The sequence below is a fragment of the Amphiura filiformis genome, unplaced genomic scaffold (genome assembly GCF_039555335.1).
Source record: "Amphiura filiformis unplaced genomic scaffold, Afil_fr2py scaffold_129, whole genome shotgun sequence".
NCBI lineage: Eukaryota > Metazoa > Echinodermata > Ophiuroidea > Amphilepidida > Amphiuridae > Amphiura > Amphiura filiformis.
In genome coordinates this window covers 118,570-139,048 of record NW_027305593.1, presented here as the reverse complement: position 1 = coordinate 139,048, position 20,479 = coordinate 118,570, and the positions used below count along the sequence as shown (strand labels likewise).

The following is a 20,479-nucleotide window of genomic DNA, read 5'->3' as shown; positions in this document are numbered from 1 at the left end:
GCAATGGAAGTCAAAGATCAACAATGGCTTAACGCGGCTGTGTACTCTGGACATTGTTTCTTTCGCGAAATTGAGTTTTTTTGATATGTTTGTACTTTGTTATGTTTTTTATAAATACAAGGAATGAAAATCCAGATTTGTAAACTCCAACTTCAATATTTAAGGATTTTATTTCACTATTCCACTCGTGTTTGAAATTTAAAAGGAAAGAAAATCTTTGTTGTACCAGCAGGATACACGCGCGCAACAACGCATCGCGTTGCGTATCGCGCAACAATTTGGTAACGCACAAATACGCTACGCATACGCGACGCTTATCTGCATGCGCGGCGCATCTTATGGAAACACCACGGAAGCACTGATTTCACAAAACCCTAGCGGTCAAATGGCTCCTTTTTAGCTGATAAAATGAGAATTTTTCAAGTTCTTTCCCGTGATTTAAACATCAAGATATGAATAGCTTTCGGCCAAACTTCTCAAGGGGCTGTGGATTTACCCGATATTAACGTAATGTAAGGTAGAAAAACGAGAACTGCCGCATTCTTCTGTAAGCTTGATCCAAGTGCAAAATGTGACCAATTTAAACTTCAACAGCCTTTATTTCGATGTTCATTTTCTCGGTAAAATGACGATTTAGGTACACGATAACTCAATAAATACAGCATCTACAGGTAAGCAATTATGCTCCTCATAAAAAGCATGATCGACTTAAGAAACGGTTTTCTCATTTTTTTTATATTTTGGTTTATTTCCAATTTTAGGCATCATTTTGTGCAAATAGGCGTTTGTGAATTTTTAAAAGTTCAATTTGATGCCTCATATGGTCAATATCTCAAAAAATAAGGCCAATATCAAAAAAATTAAAAAAAACGTTTTTGGAATGGAGCCTCAAGATTGAGCTAAAAACAACATAAAACAGCATATTTTGGAAAGAGTGTTTTTTTGTTATGATGTACCTAACAAACGTTTTTGTTATTTTCTTCATAATTGGTGTTTTTACCTTACCCCAAATCTGTATTTATATTAAGATTATTGATGTCTTGCCTTCATAAAAATGTATACTTTTATATGTCTTACTACATGCGTATCTGAGAGTACACAGCCTCCTTAAGGCCATCCAATGGCATTTGACCTCTATTTCAGTATGTGAACACATTTATAGGCAAAACTATTCTTTTTCTGATTTGGGTCATCTACACAAACACTTTGCCACCATGTTTTTCAAAATTGGAGCAAGTTGAAATTTTACCCCTGCACGACCTAATATAAAAAAAGTGACATTTTACCTGTATATGTGTTTTTTGTACGATAACTCCATAACGATAGGTCATAGATATCACAAACTTTATCTTGTTTCAATCCTTGTGATCAGGAGTAATTTGGTATGTCTCTTTTCGGAGCATTGTCAATTTTTAACCCCTGTATTACCTTTTTGTGGTCACCAGGGGTCAAATCCAAAATGGTTCCACATCTTAAAATCAACATTGGACCTTGTACTTCATGATTGTGGATTTGCCATGTTTCAATGGCTCCCTGTTTGGGAGCTTAGCAGCTGTACTTGAGGAATTTAGCTAAAGCTACCATCTAAAGTCTGGTGTAATATGAGGATAGGCATGTCCAATATTTTGTCTTGGTGGCAGTGGCGGCACTGCAGGGGGCAAGGGGGTCATTTGTAGCCTCTATGGGTGATCTGCTTTTCCAATTTTATATTCATATACAAACAAAAAAATTTAAAGGAAAACAGATGAAGCCAGGCAGGATGGTTGAGGAGGTACCATGACCAGGTTTAAACATCTGCAAGAATATTATAATTATTATAAAATATTCCACCCAGCTTTTTGAATGTAACCATGGACTATTGTTATTATTGCACTTACCTGGTGTATTCATACATTACAATATTGTAAAATTTATAACATTTGTAGGTTATTAGTCCATCTTAAGTCAGATAAAATGCCATTTACTTCCTAATTTAGAGATTCATCAAATCCTTACTGATTTTTGTTGAAAGATTGTGCTTTAACCAAAACCAATTTATAGTGTCATTAAAGAATTTTGTAGCAAACATGTAGTACTAGTAGATTGCATTTATCAACAAGAAAGAATATGCTCAGTCTCTTGAGTCACAAATTGTGTTGCTTTTCCTGAAACCATGGTGGCTGTACATTTCCCTGTAAAACAGAAAGAAATAATAAGAATATATTAAAAAGTGAATTAAACAGAAAACATTTTGATATTTTTAAAAATAGGTCTCAGCTAAGCTATTGCATGCAATTTGCATGGATGAAATGTAACAACACAAATTTCATGCGATGAATTAACTTCATGAAATTACCATGTGAAGTTTTTCTCACCCTTCACTTAACTTTGCTGTGAGACTTCTTAAAATATAACCGTTAAAAAGTGAGCTGTTGTAAACTGCTTATCCACAAAAATAGCCTGTTAAGTAAAATTTCAAAGTTTTAGGGGCTGAGCTTTGATCCTAGCAGGATCTTTATCAAAGGCAGAGATAAAGATCCTGCTAGGATCGAAAGCTCAGGCCCCTAAAACTTTAAAATATAACCGATCAGTTCACTGAAGTCTCTTACCTTTAAAAGATCCCAATTTATTTTAATTAAGTATTGGCATAGCCAGGAGAGACAGAGTGCCCCTCCCAAACCTTTTCAGGTATAAAATGGGGACAGCGAAGAGTAAAGTGTAAAATGTGACACAAATTGACAAATGGGGATGAAATTTGTCTTGCCCTCCCCCCGCACAATGGGACACAAAATAGACAAATGGGGGAATATTTGGTTTTGCCCCCTCACACTACAAAACTAGCTACACCACTTACAAGAAGAAAGTTTGTTCTAGGATTTATTAAATGAATCTAATACTGAAAAGAAATTATAATTTTACAAGAGATTTTAATCCCAATTTTCTAACATTATTCATATTCTTGATTTCACCATTTGTACACATATAATAATAATAATAATAATAATAATAATGTTCTGAATTCTCGATTGTTGTCTCCATGGGTAAGTTGCTGTTGGCATTCATGGATCTACTTACCATCCACTGTGTCTTCACAGATTCTTCATAGAAATCAAATCAATCCAAAACACATTGATATTCCATCATCTGCAAACAATACAAGCATATGATCAGTTAATAATTACGAAATCATTTAGCGAACTGAAAGTACCGTACCATTTCACCCTGACATGTCAATGACATCAGTTCATCTATAAATTTGAATTTTGATGCAATCGCACAGGAGGGAGGGAGGGGTTTTCTTTCAATGTAAAATTAGCATTGTCAGTAGTTTTCAGTCTCGAGGAAACGATGAGGCCTTTTTTTTCAATTTATGTGAAATTCTGAGGGATAAACCCCCTAGAGTACCACAAAAATCCTTGTTCGCTAATAATAAACTTATTTATATGTAAGAAGATTTCATAAATCATTCCGAAGTCTAAAATAATTTGAAAATTCTATTTTAAAAATCGGACAAATCCCAGAAATTGGGGTAGGGGACGAGAACCAATTTTATACGGCCTTAAGGCCAATTCCTCCGTTACGGACGTTACAGATACATGCAACTTTTAGTAAATAGCACACATGTTTGCTGTTAGGGTAACACTTTATTTCTTAGTATGCTACACTCTAATGTTCAATACAATGAAGCAGTTTTGTTTTGACTTTCTTAGTTAATTAGCTACATGAATTAGAAACGAGCGTTACGGACGTTACGTGAAAGTGCCTGCTTTTTTGACAGATGGTACATATCCTTAAATCTCCATTCAGTTCTGTATTTTATTTTTTTCTGATTACTATATTGAGCAAGCCCTGACTCCATTCTATGTAAACATGAAAAGCAAGTTTGAAATTAATACTCCTGTATCGTCCTACACTGTTGATTTAGTGTTACGGACGTTACATTTTATCTCAAATGTAACGTCCGTAATGTTTAAAAAAATGAAAAAAAAAACTGTCAAGGTGCTTCCTCAGATTTTTTTCTTTAATATCTTGAAGTACAGTAGGTCTGACATCAATCTATGGAGGCATGATTAGCAAGTTTGAAACTAATAATAATGTTCCAAAATTTTGTTACGGACGTTACAAAAGGCACTTTTGGCATGGAATTGGCCACATGCTATTTATTCTGCATTTTGACAGCTTGGGACTCTAAACTCGCCATGCATATACCGGTCGGTGTTTAATATTTTGATGAGCAAATTCAAACTCAAATGATGCGAAGGCCGAAGCTAGTCGTCTCAAGCAAACTAAGTTCACATCAGGCCAATTCCACCGTTACGGACGTTACAGATACATGCAACTGGCAACTTTTAAGTGAATAGCACACATGTTTGCTGTTAGGATAAACACTTTAATTCTTAGTATGCTACTAGTACACACTCTAATGTTCAATATAATGAAGCAATTTTGTTTTGGCTTTCTTAGTTAATTAGCTACAGAAATTAGAAACGAGCGTTACGGACGTTACGCGAAAGTGCCTGCCTTTTTGACAGATGGTACATATCCTTAAATCTCCATTCAGTTCTGTGTTTTATTTATTTTTTATTCCATTCTATGTATAAACATGAAAAGCAAGTTTGAAATTAATACTCCTGTATCGTCCTACACTGTTGATAGAGTGTTACGGACGTTACATTTTATCTCAAATGTAACGTCCGTAACGTTTTACATTATGAAAAAAAAACTGTCAAGGTGCTTCCTCAGATTTTTTTTTCTTTACTATCTTGAAGTAGGTCTGACATCAATCTATGGAGGCATGATTAGCAAGTTTGAAATAAATGCTCCTGTTTTGAGCAATAATGTTCCAAAATTTGTTACGGACGTTACAAAAGGCACTTTTGGCATGGAATTGGCCATCACAGAATTAGAGAAGGAGAACCAGGACCCCTATTATACCGCCACATATAATCGCGTCGTCAGCTATGGGGAGAAAAATTGGGGGTATTCGCCCAGACAAACAAGTACGGTACCTAGACCTGTGACTTTGGTTCACGTAGTGAAGCCGACACTGCTTAGCAACGACTTTGACAAGTACGCATACCTGGTTGCAAGCAAGCAGATATGTTCGCGGCAACGGAACATGTTGCATTTGACGCGAGTGATAATATGCAACAATCACGCAAACGAGCGCGTCTTTCTCTCCAGATATGAACGCTTATTTCTCCGCATCCGACCACCTTGGTTACGTGGCTTCACCTACTGCCATTAGGGATGGGCAGTCATAGGTCTAGGTGGTATGTCTATGGGTATTCGGGTCCTTGCAGACCATGCGCGGAGATGAATGAAAACAATTTTGCATCTCATCTAAAGCGTCTTGGTACTCACGTGCCGGTCGCATCAAGTGCGTTTCTCAAATGCACCTATCATCCATATCGCGCTTGCATGACAACGAATGCCTCGAGCGCATTACGAGGGAAACCGAATACCCCCAATTTTTGCTCTGTCTGTATAAAGATGGCGATCGAGTCCCGATTCTCCTTCTCTAAAATTTCTGTGGTTCACATTGAAAGTATTGACCTATGGCTATACGCGTTCAAAAAACATAAACGCAAGCACAGTTTGAAATGAAACACAGCGGGAGACACAGAAACTCTAAAACAAGCATATTATGTCAACGCACTACATGCAGGAAAGGAACTCAAGCGACTAAGATAATCTAATTGTGCACTACCTATTTCCTCTGCGCGTGATTCCAAATCTGCATGGTGCATCATTGCGGTCGCGGAGTAACATCAAAAAAGAAGAAGACGTGTCACGCTGGTAGGTGCAGACCAGCGTCCTTGGCTTGGAAGGACACGCAAAGCTCCGCGTATGTCACTCATTAACAGGACGCCATGTCAATCTGAGCAAGGGAGTGCTATTCATGCGTTCTTCTTTGAAACCCAGTATAGTAGTAGATACAGACTTTAAGGTACATATTTCGAGGTGCATAACAGACACCAAATTTGTGTCATAACAAACACCAAATTGGTGTCGATGACCTGACATGCATGCATTCTTTTGTGATGGTCTTTCAATTTGTGCCGAGTGTCCTTGGCAAACTTGACTATGCTTCAGTGGTCATGAAAGGATTCAATAGATAACCTCTGCCCCACTAATCCCCAGCTATTGTCTGAAATTGCACCTCGGAAGATATATTATAACAACTCAGTCCCTCAAATGATAGTCATATAACGACCAAAAGATAAATGACTGACTATCATTGAGGACTGAGTTCCGCAGTCTAGTATAGTAGTACTGTACATGTAGTAATATAGGCTTTCTTGGCCAGGACGGTTATTCAGCCAGGCCCAGGCTAGTCCGAGGTGCTCTGACGATAACACTCCGATCGCCAGGCAATCTACGTTTGTAACTAGGCCAGTGGGACAACGAAACCGCTACGTGAACGAGCTAGGCCCAGGTCAGGCCCGGACCTGGTGCTGGGTTGTCATTACCTGAACAAATAAAACAAAAACGTACGGTAAACTGTAGGCCAAAATATAGGCTTATTCATTTAATACTCGGCTGTGAAGACACTAAAAAAGACATGATATTCATAAGCTTTACAAGGGATTCTTGTGCATGCACAGAAACCCTAGTATTATTGCCATTATAGGCCTACATTGCATACACCGGTATGTATTGTACGGTGCCTCCACAGACGCCGATTTACTGCCTTAAAATTTCATGTTTTCTGACATTTTCATGGGCAGACAAAAGCAAGTAGGCAAAATAATGTCATTTACTTTTAGAAAAAATAAACAAAATACACAAACCATACATTTGAAGCATGATTTGAGGCAATTTACTCACCAATTTCACTCACTTCCGGCTCTTCTGTGAAAAACCGGCCATCTTGTTTTGCAGAAACCTGAATCTCGCCCGAATTTAGTCATTTTCAAGTAAGTCCAGACTGGATATTATAATTATGAGATAAGACACCTCGTACAATCACTTCCCTGTAACAATTAACGTGCAAACGGCCTATACCGATGTGAGGACGGTGCAAGAGGCACATATACCTAGTCTCGAGCGCGGGCCAGACTGTATCAGGACGAGTGTCAGGACCACGTAATTAACTGGTTGTGTAGGAGACTACGCACGAGAGTCACATTTGAGTGTCGCAGGCGGGTAAAGTCTTTATAATAGTACGCGTAATCACTAACAATGCGTACGTAGGCTTCTCTAGGTGGCAGCAAAATTTTTCTGCTTCAAATGCGCGGGGACCCCTGTGTAAAAATGGCATTTTTTTAGCACAGGGCTGTTTGCGCAACAAATTCTTCTGTATTGCGCTGGTATAGGAGTTGCAAGGGCCTGATATGGAGGCCTCATGTGCTGTATACTTTTGTGTCTTGTTATTTGCATATTTATGAAGTTGATCAGTGATTGCGTATAAGCTGCATAGTGGATTAATGAAAAATGTAGGTAAATATGCAAATGAGCGCATTAATATTCATAAACATGCAAAAAAATGACACAAAACTATACAGCACACCACACTGGCATATCATATCACTATACCAAGTTTGAAGTTGATCGGTGATTGCGTTCAAGCTGCAGAGTGGATTAATGAATTCGCTTCCGCCCGGACAGGCAAACAATGATCAAAACCTCAACATAGGTTGACCTGAGACTTTTCTTGTTTTAACGTAATGAACCGATGCCGTGCGGATAAATTTTGGTAATATTACAACAAAAATGTCATAATGAGAGAAAATATTTCATTTTGAAGCATCGTACCCCAAAATGTACTTTTGTGGCTACATGACTTCGCTCCCTCCTACAATCTTGGAAAAAAATCTTGGAACTCTTTCACGCCAAGAACGGAAACTGACACCTCCTCTCCCCCGTGAATGTTGGGAAATGTCAATGTGTTCAGTGGTTTTCTAACATGTTCCAAAATTGATTGATGGGGAGAGGGGAAAGGTAAATCATTGCTGTAGATGCCATATTTGTTAATAAGCAAACCACACATTTTCATTATCAGTGCAAATTCTGCACGGAATTTCAACAAAGTGTACCAATTATTGTTGCAAGTACGCTTTTCCAAGATTGTAGTTTATAGGACGTCGTCGATCTTTGGTATGTTAATGCAATATTTATACTGGGTCGATTTTGTTCTTCATCACATAATTATTTACATTATTCTATAATGTTATTGTCATTGGTACAGATTTAGACCAGTCTCGAATCGAGCTCCTTACAACCACTGCCTAACCAGATCAAGGACTTACATACTAGCACAATGGATAAAAGGTAGGAACTAGAGTAAATACGTGAATGGCTGCATCCCGGGCACGCATCTTTATAAAATGGACTGGTTCTATTTTGGAAATACGTGCTTATTAAGGATCTAGCGGCAATTTCACGTAAAAGCTGGCAACTAGTTAATTCGGGTATGCTGAATTCAACTATTTTGTCTTCCAAGCTGTATTCAAACCCCGTGGCCCTAAAATGACCCCCAAACCCTGCATGATCATACGGGGGACAAAAATTAAACATGCCCCAAATTCACTAAAAAACATGTCAAGTTATTCGTCTGGGCCTATATAATGTCACAAAAATGTAACATATTTGCGCGTAGAACATATAGTACAGGGCGCTAAGGGGGTGACTTTTGGTTTGGGATCTTGTTTTCCTATATTAGTGGATTTAATGTTTTCTGGCACCCTTACACCTCAATGAATAAAACTAGAATTGGTTCCATTTTTTCTATGCTCCTATGCTTCCCACGAGGGGTCAAAGGTCATAATGGGGCCAAAAGTTAATATCTTTTCTATCATGCTGTCACATATCTCAAATTGTTCCTCTCATTGCTAGGAATAAAAAGTCAATTGTCATATTGCACTAGGATGCTTAGTTCAGGAGTTATAGAGTAAATAAGGTCAAATGTCAAATATCTAAAAATCGAAATTTATCTTAAATTAATAAGTGTTGATTAATAAAACAAAGGTTTTTAATCATTATTAGTATTTGTGGTATACTTAGAACAAATCTTTACTTAGCTTACAGGCATATTACACTAAAAACTATACGACTACAATTTGGTGACCTTTGGGACTTAGTTTTCAATGAGGTCGGCATTTAGGACCCGAAATTAAAATTAACAACGGTTTTACATGAAAAAAGTAGGCCCTGGGAAATGGTCATTTCGCCGTGCTTTTCAATGGAGAGTTGATTTTGTGGTCTAAGCCCTTACGTGAGCTCATGATTGCCGAATTCAGCATATTTGAATTTGGACGAATTGGTGCAAATTTCTTTGGTTGGTCAAAATTAAAAAAAATAAAAAATCGGGTCCTAGATATTTTATCTATTTTTTGAAAATTAATATTTATTTGTTTTTATGTGGTCCGAAAAAAATTGAGTAAAAAACCCGGTTTTGGGGGGATTTTGTCCAAAAATGAGCATTTATTTGCCCACATTTGACCTCACAGATGAATTCATCAAGTCTTTGTCATTCTAAAAATGTAAACTTTTATATACTATAGACCAAACATTTAGTAGTTATGAGGCCCACAAGTTTTCATAATTCCAGGGTTAAGACCACCCTTAAACATAAGCTTCACTACCCCGCTTTTACATTTAACATGACCCATTTGGGGTCAGATGTCATCCATGAGTACTTTTGGCTAAAATGTATTTGTTACCCAAAATGATACTTCTTCTAGATATTACGTAGTACAGAAATGAGTTGGTCATCGGCATCTGCTATAGTTGTGGTCTATAAGGTAAACATAGACTTGGAGTCAATGGTCATTAAGGGGATATTTCCGGTACATAACCAAATACCTTCAAAGTGCTTCTTTTCCTACATATTGACATGCGACTGACACATACACATTGACATTAGCTAGTGTCTATGGGGTAAACAGGGTTGATTACTGAAAATAACCTTACAGTTTACTTTTTGAAGAGCTTAGTTGCTTAAACGTGTTGCAAAAAAGTCCACAAAGTACAATTCTGAGAAAAACACGTTTTTCTGATATGGCAATTTTAACTTTGTTTGATTTTCTTAATATTGCTTGTGGGTTAAGGTATCATCATCATAAGCAACCAAAGCAATGGGTTTAGTTGAAATATTTTAATTTTGATTTTTTATTACGCCTTTTATTTTAAAAGTAGTGGACAGATTGACCCCCTTTATGGACCCCCCCTTTGACCGTTTATAATCTTAATTTAGTGTGACAGTATTAAGAGTTGCCAACTGCTTTTCATATCAAAATGAATTCCATGCACTTTAAAAATTTTTTTTTTTTTTTACATTTAGCCAAAATGACTAAAATTCTCAATTATTTGGGATTTTCCGATAATTTATCGAAATTCAGTTTTTGCTAAATGTTGACAGAACACTTTTTATTAATGATAATTTTTGGGTTTAAATTCAAACGAACAGTGTTCTGTGACATTATTCAACAAAAAACATTAAATTGTGAGTTTATTTGTCTCTTATATAGCTGTTTTTGTTGAATTTTTCGCCCATTTTACGGAAAATAACAAGGGATTTCGGAAATGAATAGTTTGAATATCTCAGCAACGGACAAAGATATGAATGTCAAAAAAGACCAAAAAATGTATTTTAACGCGTTTAATACCAAAAATGCAATTTCGATCAGAATGATGCCAAAATGCTCTAGCATTAGGGGCATATAGGATTATAATCAGATTTGGCTTGAACATAGCGAAGGTCTGTGTAGGGGTCAAAAAGTGGTATAATTCTTAAGGTGGTATTGGAGGCATTATGAAAGTGCTCTAAGCATGTTTTAATTGAGTAGAGCAAAGCACACTTATCAATATGCCTTTTGTTTGAAGCAAATCGGACATACGGTTTTCAAAATATATCAATTTATATTTTCTTTGTATCTTATTGTTTTTATCAATAATCAATACAGTTAAAATGACTGGAGAAGCTCAATAACATATAATTTTTGCCAATATTTTGCTAAAAATCCATGCATAAATGTTCAGGGTACTTTTATTTTGCATACTTTTGCCTTGAAACTTGGTCAAAGTGTTTCTAATATGTTCTAATGTATTATATAGTGAATCCGCCCCCTAATTTGCATATTTGCATAATTAATTAGCATTTATGCAAATTAGCTTGATCAAAAAAGTCAATCACAAATTTTTTCTGTGACCTATGGTTTTTGATCTTTGACCTCTTGAAATTCATAAGTAGGCATCAAATGCACGTTTTTAGTAATTTTGGTTATATTGGCCAAAATGGACACTTTTTCACCATTTTTAGCAATTTCTTGCATTGCAAAAGTTTGAATTACACTTTATATTATTATTAAACAGGTCTTTAATTTTAAGCTATTAAGAGAATTCAAATAGAAGGTAGTTTACATGGTAATGGCCATTTGTGCTCATTTTAAGCAAATTTCTCCAGTATGAAATTGACAAAACAAATTGTGTAAATGGCCATTGCCATAAAAAGTGTCTTCTATTTATGTGTACTTTCTTAGGGCCCAGCACTACTTTAAAGAATGCGTTTCCTTTCGTATCGTTTCGTTTGCCCAAATACAGTAAACAACTTTTTACATCTTTATATATTACATATCTACCTTCAGGACATACAATACACAAGCAGCAGCTGCTGTCTCCATCGGTACTAAGAACAGACGACCATGGCGATTATTAACCCTGATCGGCTTTGTATGTGTCATGTTAGTAATATTCCAATTCTGGATAGTTGACGAATATATTGCCGGACTTCATATCGCTCCTCAACAAGTAAAAGAAGTACGAATATGAATTATAATATGTGATGCGATCAAGCAAAATCAGTCGGAACTCGGCAATAATAAATTTTCAGTTTCTTATATGATAGTAAAAAGGATTTACAAAGCTGGATTTTGCAGAAATCCCCATTGAAATTGAACAACCAGTTCCAAAGATATGAGCAATTAAAGCGCTTCCAAAACAATAGGAAACAAAAGGAAATATTTCCTTTGTATGGCTATATCTCACAATCAATATTTCCGAGTTCCGACTGATTTTGCTTGATCGCATCACATATTTCCCTATTTATCATTATAAATTGCATATAATATATTATGAGACTTGTCATGATTGTGTATCATCTCATTATTATTTTGAATTGTTAGTCTGCGATGTGTGATAAATCCTTTTATTCTAGCGAGTAAGCGTTTCCTTTGTCTTGTCTTGTCTTGTCTTGGTACTGTCCAACACCCACTGTGAAGCGAGTCAGCCGGATAGGATCGTGTGTGTTGTACGGCTGCTTTGAAGGCTTTCTTGCCTTCGATGGTTGATATCGACTGTGGCAGAGCGTTCCAGTCGATTAGTGTTCGTGGCACAAATAAATATTTTTTTAATAAATAAACAATTTTTGTTACAATATATTTAGGGATTCAATCATGTTTCACCGTTGTTCATCACCGATTAACAACGATGCGTCCGCGTCGGACGCGAGTTGTTAATCGGCGATGAATAACGATGAAACATGGTTGAATCCCTTTCAACAACGAAAACAAACTAAATATCGTCTAATTCACATAAATCTTTCATTCGGAATGTCCGTTTGTCATTACCGCTCAACCTTACAAGAAGATCGGTGATTTCTCTGTTAATATCAGGAATCTTCAAGCATTTGCACTGGGGCTTGAGATTGGAATTCCAGTTTAGTTTCTCACGAAGTAAGGGCTAAGGGTAAAATTGTACAATTGTGTTTGGGAGTGGCCTTCTCTCATTTCTCCTTTTCCTTGATATTTTCTTCCATTTCTTGCTTTGTTTATCAAAGCTATCTAGGCCAGCATGCATTTTATTAGCATACACTGGCTATCCAGGCTTTTTTAAAAGGGGTTCTTAAAGGAAGGTGACCTGATATATTTGGAAAATCAAATTCTTTAAAACTCACGTATAACATAATATGTCATCCCTTTCAAGCACTCATGCAAAAAGAACATGTAAATGTTTTTTGTAAATGTGACTAATTCCTAATGGAATTACCGACATTTGTACAGCGTGATATTGGTAGTCTACAGTGTTTTTATTAATGATAATCATCATGATCATTTAATATATTGATTTCAAGTGAAAGGCCCTATTTTTTCATAAACATATTGAAATTAGAAGTTCCAATTCAGTGTATTTCCGAAGATATCATTAAAAAACGTTGTATACCATATTTGAGACTAATTCGGCAGTTTTTTAATGTTTTTGTTCGTAAATATACCGATTTTGAACGCCAAATTTCAATATGTTTATGAAAAAATACGAGCTTTCATCTGATACCAAAATCAGCATTTTGATGGGGGTAAAGTGGGGGATGGGATTGTCAGTCAGGTTACCCACCTTTAATAGCCCTACATACGCGTCACCCCCAAAGTGGGAGTGCCCCCCTAGACTATGCCACAGTCGAATTTTATTAAAAATATGTTGTTATTATTAGTCATGATGAACCCATTTCGTTGAACTCAAAATTATACTGATGTTTATTAAAATTAAAGTATTCAATAGTAAAATGGTCTTAAAAATATCAGATGATTAGTGACAATAAAAGTAATTGAATGCAACATTATCTTGCATAATTATAATGGCTCATTTTAATACTGAACAATTCTGATTTTGGAATCTACCAGTTTATTGATAGCGAACCCCGAAAATTCGACTATGGACTTTGAATTTTAAGCAGAATTTTACCCCGCGACTTTGCTCTCTAAAAACACACTGTCAAGCATACTTGTTTATCAGTCCATTAACCACAAGTACTAAGCATGGTATAGTACAAGACGCACAAGATGTTTGACGAGAGATTAACTTTCGCGTCAACACAAAAGCGCCGCAAATACCACAGATAGTTATGTACGGTGTAGTTAATGGTAACGGCGCGGGCCCGGAAGCTTTAAACCATAGCGAGATATGGGCGACGAATCACAAGGCAGATCCATTTAAAGATGCATTACATCATGGCCAATTTTAGTTAGGCCAGAAATTGGCCTAACTCTCCATAGAGTCCCGTGTTAAAAATCTTAACGGCAAGGCAAAGTAAGTAGTCCAATTGGGAAGCTAACAAACAGAGGGAGTGCGGTGACTGAAAATATCAGATACAGATGTGAAAATCTATCAGTTGCACACAAATCAATATAAATCAGAGTTTTATGCTTAAATGTAATAGCCAGAGCATGCAAAATGGGCAAGTGGACTACGGAGAAATCTTACCCCCCCCCCCCGGGTTTCAGCACATCACGTCAAAGCTCCCATTGGGCGCCCCATTCCTTTTTAAAGGAATTTTTATTTTTAGTATGAGCTTGGAACGGTCCATGGATTTCCAATGGATTAGCATGTGTCCCTCACGGACCAACCTGGGTAAACAAACAAACAAACAATAAACCGGTAATGTTTAGCTGTATAAAGGTACGAAGAGTTGTTGAAAGGGGATATAGTTATTTGATGTAGCTGTTCACGTGAGTTTCTTATAAGGTCACAAAACTATTTTCGCATGATTTCTCGCAAGCAAACGAATATGAATGAAATTTTAGTTTCCCATTGTATTTAAGACAGTGGCGTACGCAAATGGTGGGTTGGATGTGTGTTCGGGGTGGCAGTGAGCCACGGACCCCGCTTTTGTCAGTCATTTGGGGAAAACGCCTAGTCGGTCAGGCGGCGGATGACATGATCGAGCCGGCAACTCGTGAAACCGCCCGGCCGTATGGCATTTTCCATATACTCGGTTAGTTTTGTGGGGTTCATTATCGAACCCCAACGGTTTTACCTTGTATTTATATTATTTATCAACATAGGCCTATTTGTTTGTGATATTTCAAGCGTTTTAAAATGTCAAAATAATCCCATTCAATTACACGGTTGACGATGAAAATTTACTGAATATAGGAACTGCACGTCATACACCACCTGTAGTCGGTCAAATATTATGGTGGTACCACACGCCATATAATTGTTGAAACCGCTGTATGCGTTGCTGTTCGGATGCGATGTTGTAATGCTGTACAAGTTCTGTGAAATTTAGTCAACGTTTTTAAAAAACGGGTCAAAAAGCGAGCCGAAAATATTGTTCAGTCGGGGGAATCGAGACCCGTGCCCCGGGCCAGTGCCCCACCCCCAAAACAAGTACACACACCACTGATTCGAAGTATTTCAATCCTGTATTTTTGATACTTCACCTTTAATATTTCAGTCTTGTTCTCATCTGATATTTCATGCAACTGGAGATAAACAGATCAAAGACGCTAAGCAAATGGTAAGTCTCTGCAGCTAATTAATATATTGTATCTTACTCATGTCTCCTTCGTGCTGGTACAGGATATAAATAGTGAGTTACGAGTATGAAAGCAACAAACGTAGAACATTTGGTGGGGTAGGTGGTCAAGATCCATTATTATAATGTGATTGAGTGTGTAGGGGTGGAAGGAGGATGCAAGCTGATAAAACTCGACGTGGTATCAACTGCGATAGTCTGTACTGTATGTGACAGGTTCAGTGATTAGTAGGAAGAAAAATGTATTGACGTGTTACGGGTACAGGGGTTATGGTTAATGGTACCGAATGGGATTAAAGGATCACAAAGAAAAAATCGCAAGGGGGTACAAAGATGACAAAAATCACAAGTTTGTGGTTGCTGTTCAAGCTACATGTTATAATGTTGGGATGCGTGCATGTGGGGGTATACGATGATAAAATAGTAACTCGGTGTGGTATCAATCGCCATCTATCAATCTGATGTCGCCTGTTCAGTGATTCTTCTCGTTTTCAGTTCACATGCACTAAAATGCAAATCATGTTAAAGTTGTCATATTTGGCAGAGTAATAGTACTTACAGTGCTGATTGATCTTGTCTATGGAGCCTCCCCCGCCGTTTAGTGGAAAAAGATAACACAAGCTCTCTCTAATCTAAGTGCGGTGGGCTTTTAATCAAAACAGCAAGCCCAAGAGCGTCAAATCGAACTGAACTGGCCATAAAAAGAAACTTATAATTGTTCACAAGGTCTTATCTTAAAACTATGTCGATAGAAATGAACAATTTTAATGACACACATGATTACTTCAATACTCTACTCTAAACACATGTCAGTAACCAAGCAGTTGTGAGTATTGAGATTGTATTGAAATCAGTCTTTTTGAATAGAACAAACACACTTTCTGTGGCCATCTTGTTACTCCCTACATTATGGTCATCAAAATGTTATGACCCCCCCTATTTTTCTTTCCAAAATGTATACCCCCCCCCCCCCCACCGTATATTTGGGACCTCCCTCCTAACCGCCCTGAGTACTACAAAACACACAAACAACTTAAGACCCGTGGCTAAGCATGCCCGGGGCTTGGCCGGGGCTTGGCACATGCCCGGGGCTTGGCATGTGAGGGGTCTCGTGTCCGAATCCCACCCAGAGCAAACAACTTCTTTTTTGTTTTCTTTCTTTATTTTTCCCTTTTTTCCCTTCCAGTCGCCAAAAAGCACTTCGGGCGTTAGAGTTAATATGTTATTATTAAATACACGAGTGGTGCAGTTTTAGAAAGGGTCCACTACTAAAATATTGGACCTGCCTGTCGTCTATCACACGGTAGAGGATAGTAAAAAGAAAAATTCCTATATTTTATTCTCTAAGGGTTTATATTGCCTCCTTGAGCGACACGCAAACATGGCGGACTCTATATTCTTTGAAAATAAAATTCTGTCCTCTTGACAGATTAGCATGTTTCAGATCCTAGCACAACTTGCGAAACTAATTTTTTTTAAATCGTAATAATTATGATTATCTTTCTATCATGTAAAGCATTCTCCGGACGCTGCAAAGGACACATCCGATGATCGATGCAAGGTGCCTAGATTCGACCCCAAGACGAAACATCCTCCTTATGTCTCCTGTGAACGAGTGCAACCGGTACCAGGTTCATGTGACACGGCTCGTAAGCTATTCTTATCAAAGCCGAAGCTGCTGTGCCCTGATCAGCGGGAGTTACGTATTTGCCAAATACAGGTAAAAATTACGTTAGTAAAGGGTGACGAAAAAAAACACCCTGATCTACTTGCCCAACCGACCTAGAATTTACGTTTTGGTGATGCATGTAAAGTCAGCCGTTTTTTTTTTTTTTTTCTGATTTGTTTGTGTTTTTTTGTGTGTGTTTTTTTTTTTTTTTGTAAAATTCATAGATTTGGATTATAGAAAATGCAAGCAAATAAAAAGCTAATTTTGTAGATTTTTAAGATTTCAAATGTTTATTTTTGGGTCAAACTGTGTAGACTCTCTGTGTTGAAATTAAGATTTAATTTAAATCTGGTCAACCAGACATACCTATTTTGACGGACGAATCGACGTTGCGACTGAAACCTTCTGTCTTCATAGGCTATCTGGGTGAGAGCGGAGCAACCATCTCTTAACCGTGGAGGAGTCCGTGCCAAGCCGTCACACGGCTGGGACCGAATCATAAAGGACATTCCTCGTCGATTGTCATCAATACCGGAAGTCTCCGGTACTCAAGGTCTTTTGCATCATAACCCAGCTGAAGCCTGAAGGTTTCAGTCGCAACGTCGGTTCGTCCGTCAAAATAGGTTTGTCTGGTTGACCAGATTTAAATTAAATCTTAATTTATTTTTGGGTCGTTTGCAAACCAAACGAAAGAAAAGAGATCCGTACGCACTTAGAACAAGGTGTTTTTGTTTTCGTTGCCTAATGGGATTAATCAAGGTTGATTGAACATTTGAGTGATGTGGTTTGTAAGGTGAGGTGAACCAATGTCCCGCCAAACTGGTCTGTCGTCTGCTATATGGCTGGCAGAGTTTTGTTTGGTTCTTTTGCAGTAAGCTAGCAGGCAGTCTATCCAGTTCTTTGGTGGTCTTCCTCTGGGCAGGGAGGTAAATAACAGGAAACTGGGGGCATTTGCCAGTAAATTATTTTACCCACCCAGAAAAATGACATCTCTGATAACGGGAAATACTGGGAAATACTTAAAGTAAATACCTCGACAAATACTGGTTTGGCAATATTTTATATTTTGGAAATGTGGTTTTGTTCATATTTTTTAATTAGATGAAGTATTTAATTAGATGAAGTGCTTTAATTACAGTAAAATTTAAATTTTAAAATTCATCACCGATCTAATGCTTGCTAACACGTCCCGTGAATGTCAGCTCGTGTGTTTAACACATTATTATCGAATCGGTGACGTATAAATTGTATGCAAATCGCTGTTCGTATTACGTCTTGACGTATAAACTGTGTGCATATCGGTATATTCGTCTTACGTCTTGTTTGTATATCACAGCTGCGCGATGCTTCGTGTAATAAAACATGATAGAGATACTATAGGCGGGCTAATACACGTATTGTAGGCACTGGAATGAAATTTCAATTTTCGTCGTTAAAAGGGGGCAATGTGATCAGTGAAAAATAACATTGAAATAGGAATCTATTCTTTATGCAAATCACACATGTTATAATTATTAAGAAAAAGAAAACACTTCATGTAAAATTCCAAATTAGGGAAAAGTCACAAAATTAAGGTCCAATCCCTTGAGGAGATAATAGCAAAAAGAACCATCAATGTAATGTCTATTTAGCATATTCAGCATTTAAGGGAAGGTATTTAAGTCCACCTTTTACATCGAAGCCAAATTCTTCGCACACTTTCGAAAATCCAAATATCTGGATGCCAATAATTACAAGCTGCCTACCCAGTAAATTATTTTCCCTGATTTGAGGGCCAACATAAATTAAATTGCCCACCCAGTAAATTATCCTTATTTGCCTCCCTGCTTCTGGGTCTGATCCCCTGGATGAGACAATCGAAGGTCATGAGGCCATGGGAAGGCCTGAGGGCGGCATTATCTGGATGTGACCAAAATAATGAAGCCTATTCCGGTATATTCTGTTCAAGATGGCAAACTCAACACCCGGAGGTTTGCGGATGGTGGTGTTTTAGATTCTGTCTCTGCGTGTTACTCCCATTATCTAAATCACCATCTCAAACGTGATATCCAGGTTTCCGCTCCGTAGACATGGTCGAGTAATATGATAAACCAACGATATTGTATAGCTTAATCTTGCATCTTGGTGTTGGTTTGGATGTCCTTAGCGCCGCAGATACTCTGTAGTTTCTGCACAGCTCCTAGGGCTTTGCCTATACGTGGTTTAATATTTTCTGATCATGATCCATTTTCGGTGATCTTTCCTCCCAGGTAGGTAAACTCCTCCACCTGTACAGTAGAAGCTTAGTATTGGCAATTGTGATGTTCAGGTGGATGTCCTCTTTGCCTACGACCTGGACTTCTTTATTTATTTTGCTGATATGTTTTGATGGATGAGGTTTTAACTAGTGTTTGGAGGTCTTCCCTGTTAGAATTGAGTGCAATGCCATCTGCAAATCGTAGGTTATTCACCACTTGTTTTATGTTGGTACCGTGCAGGGCGTACACCATAGCCATCTCCAGTAGGATGTAAACCACTCTGATAGTTCCACATTTATCTTACAGTGCTTGCAGGTTTCTTGTAGAGGGATGTCAGGAGACAGATGATTTTATGTTGGAAACTAAAGATCCAAGTGCCTTCCAAACTCCTTCCTGCCACACTGAGTCGAAGGCTTTTTCGAAATCGATGTAGCAACAGAAAAGACCCTTCCTCTTTTCAAAATGGTTCTCTACTATTTGCCTGAGGGGGAAGAGTTGGTCTATTTAGTTGAACGTCCTGGTCTAAATCCTACTTGGGACTCAAGCAACCAAGCTTATCTTTTTTCTTATAAATTGGTAAAATAGCCATCCCCATTCATCTGGGAAAGTTTTGCTGTCCCATATTTTGGTGCACGGTATATGTAGGATTTTAACTCCTGCGCTCTATCCTGCTTCCTCAGCCGTGATATTGTCATATCCCGAGGCTTTGCCACCTAACAGCTTTTTAACGGCACTTTCACAGGGCCGTCGCTAGACCATTTTCTCAGGGGGGGCGAGTAACAAATTTTTGATGGTATGGCCTCTTTTACCTTTAGCTGACACCTGGGCATGGCAACATCATTGCCACCCCTGGCTCATCGGATTGAAGACACCCTCTCCCATAACTGGAAGTTTGTTCCAAGCTGTCCCCAACATTCCTTTGCCAGGAAAAGCGCTTCACCGAGTCCACTGACCTGCTACTGATCTGCTACTAAAAGAACATTACCGGGACAAATGCGCGCGAAGGGCGCAAACAATTGTATATAATTTTCATGCTTAAATGAACAAGATTGAGGACAATTGTTTCCTAAAATCGTGCCAAAGGAAGATGCGTAAGCCTTTTACAGCTTTTGGATAATTTAGTCCCGGTATTTTGATCCAGCTATTACGAGTTTTATGCTTTTTCCAGGCATCAGAGGAGCTGCCCTAGCACTCATATTTATGATTTCGAGATGAAAAAAAAAGGAATATACAAGGAGACGTCTCACAGATCTACTCACAGAATGACTTCACTGAGATAAATGCGCGCGAAGTTTGGCGTTTGGAAATTTGGCATTTTAATACTAAATGGGACAAAAT

General features: G+C 37.8%; 1 protein-coding gene and 1 long non-coding RNA gene across 2 annotated transcripts in view; one reads left to right on the top strand and one right to left on the bottom strand.

The window, feature by feature from the left end:
- The window catches only part of LOC140145081 (uncharacterized), a 34,356-nt gene that overhangs the window by 8,782 nt on the left and 5,095 nt on the right, over positions 1-20,479 (top strand). Inside the window, exons 2-5 of the mRNA XM_072166864.1 lie at positions 8,171-8,253; positions 11,568-11,739; positions 15,155-15,217; positions 16,752-16,955. Of these exons, the coding sequence (XP_072022965.1) occupies positions 8,243-8,253; positions 11,568-11,739; positions 15,155-15,217; positions 16,752-16,955 (450 nt within the window). The 5' untranslated portion in view covers positions 8,171-8,242. The remainder of the gene's footprint in view (positions 1-8,170; positions 8,254-11,567; positions 11,740-15,154; positions 15,218-16,751; positions 16,956-20,479) is intronic.
- LOC140145083 (uncharacterized) lies at positions 1,679-7,078 on the bottom strand. The gene is made up of 3 exons (XR_011857982.1): positions 6,811-7,078; positions 3,055-3,123; positions 1,679-2,171 (listed from the first exon to the last, which is right to left on the bottom strand). It is a non-coding gene; the product is annotated as an uncharacterized lncRNA (long non-coding RNA).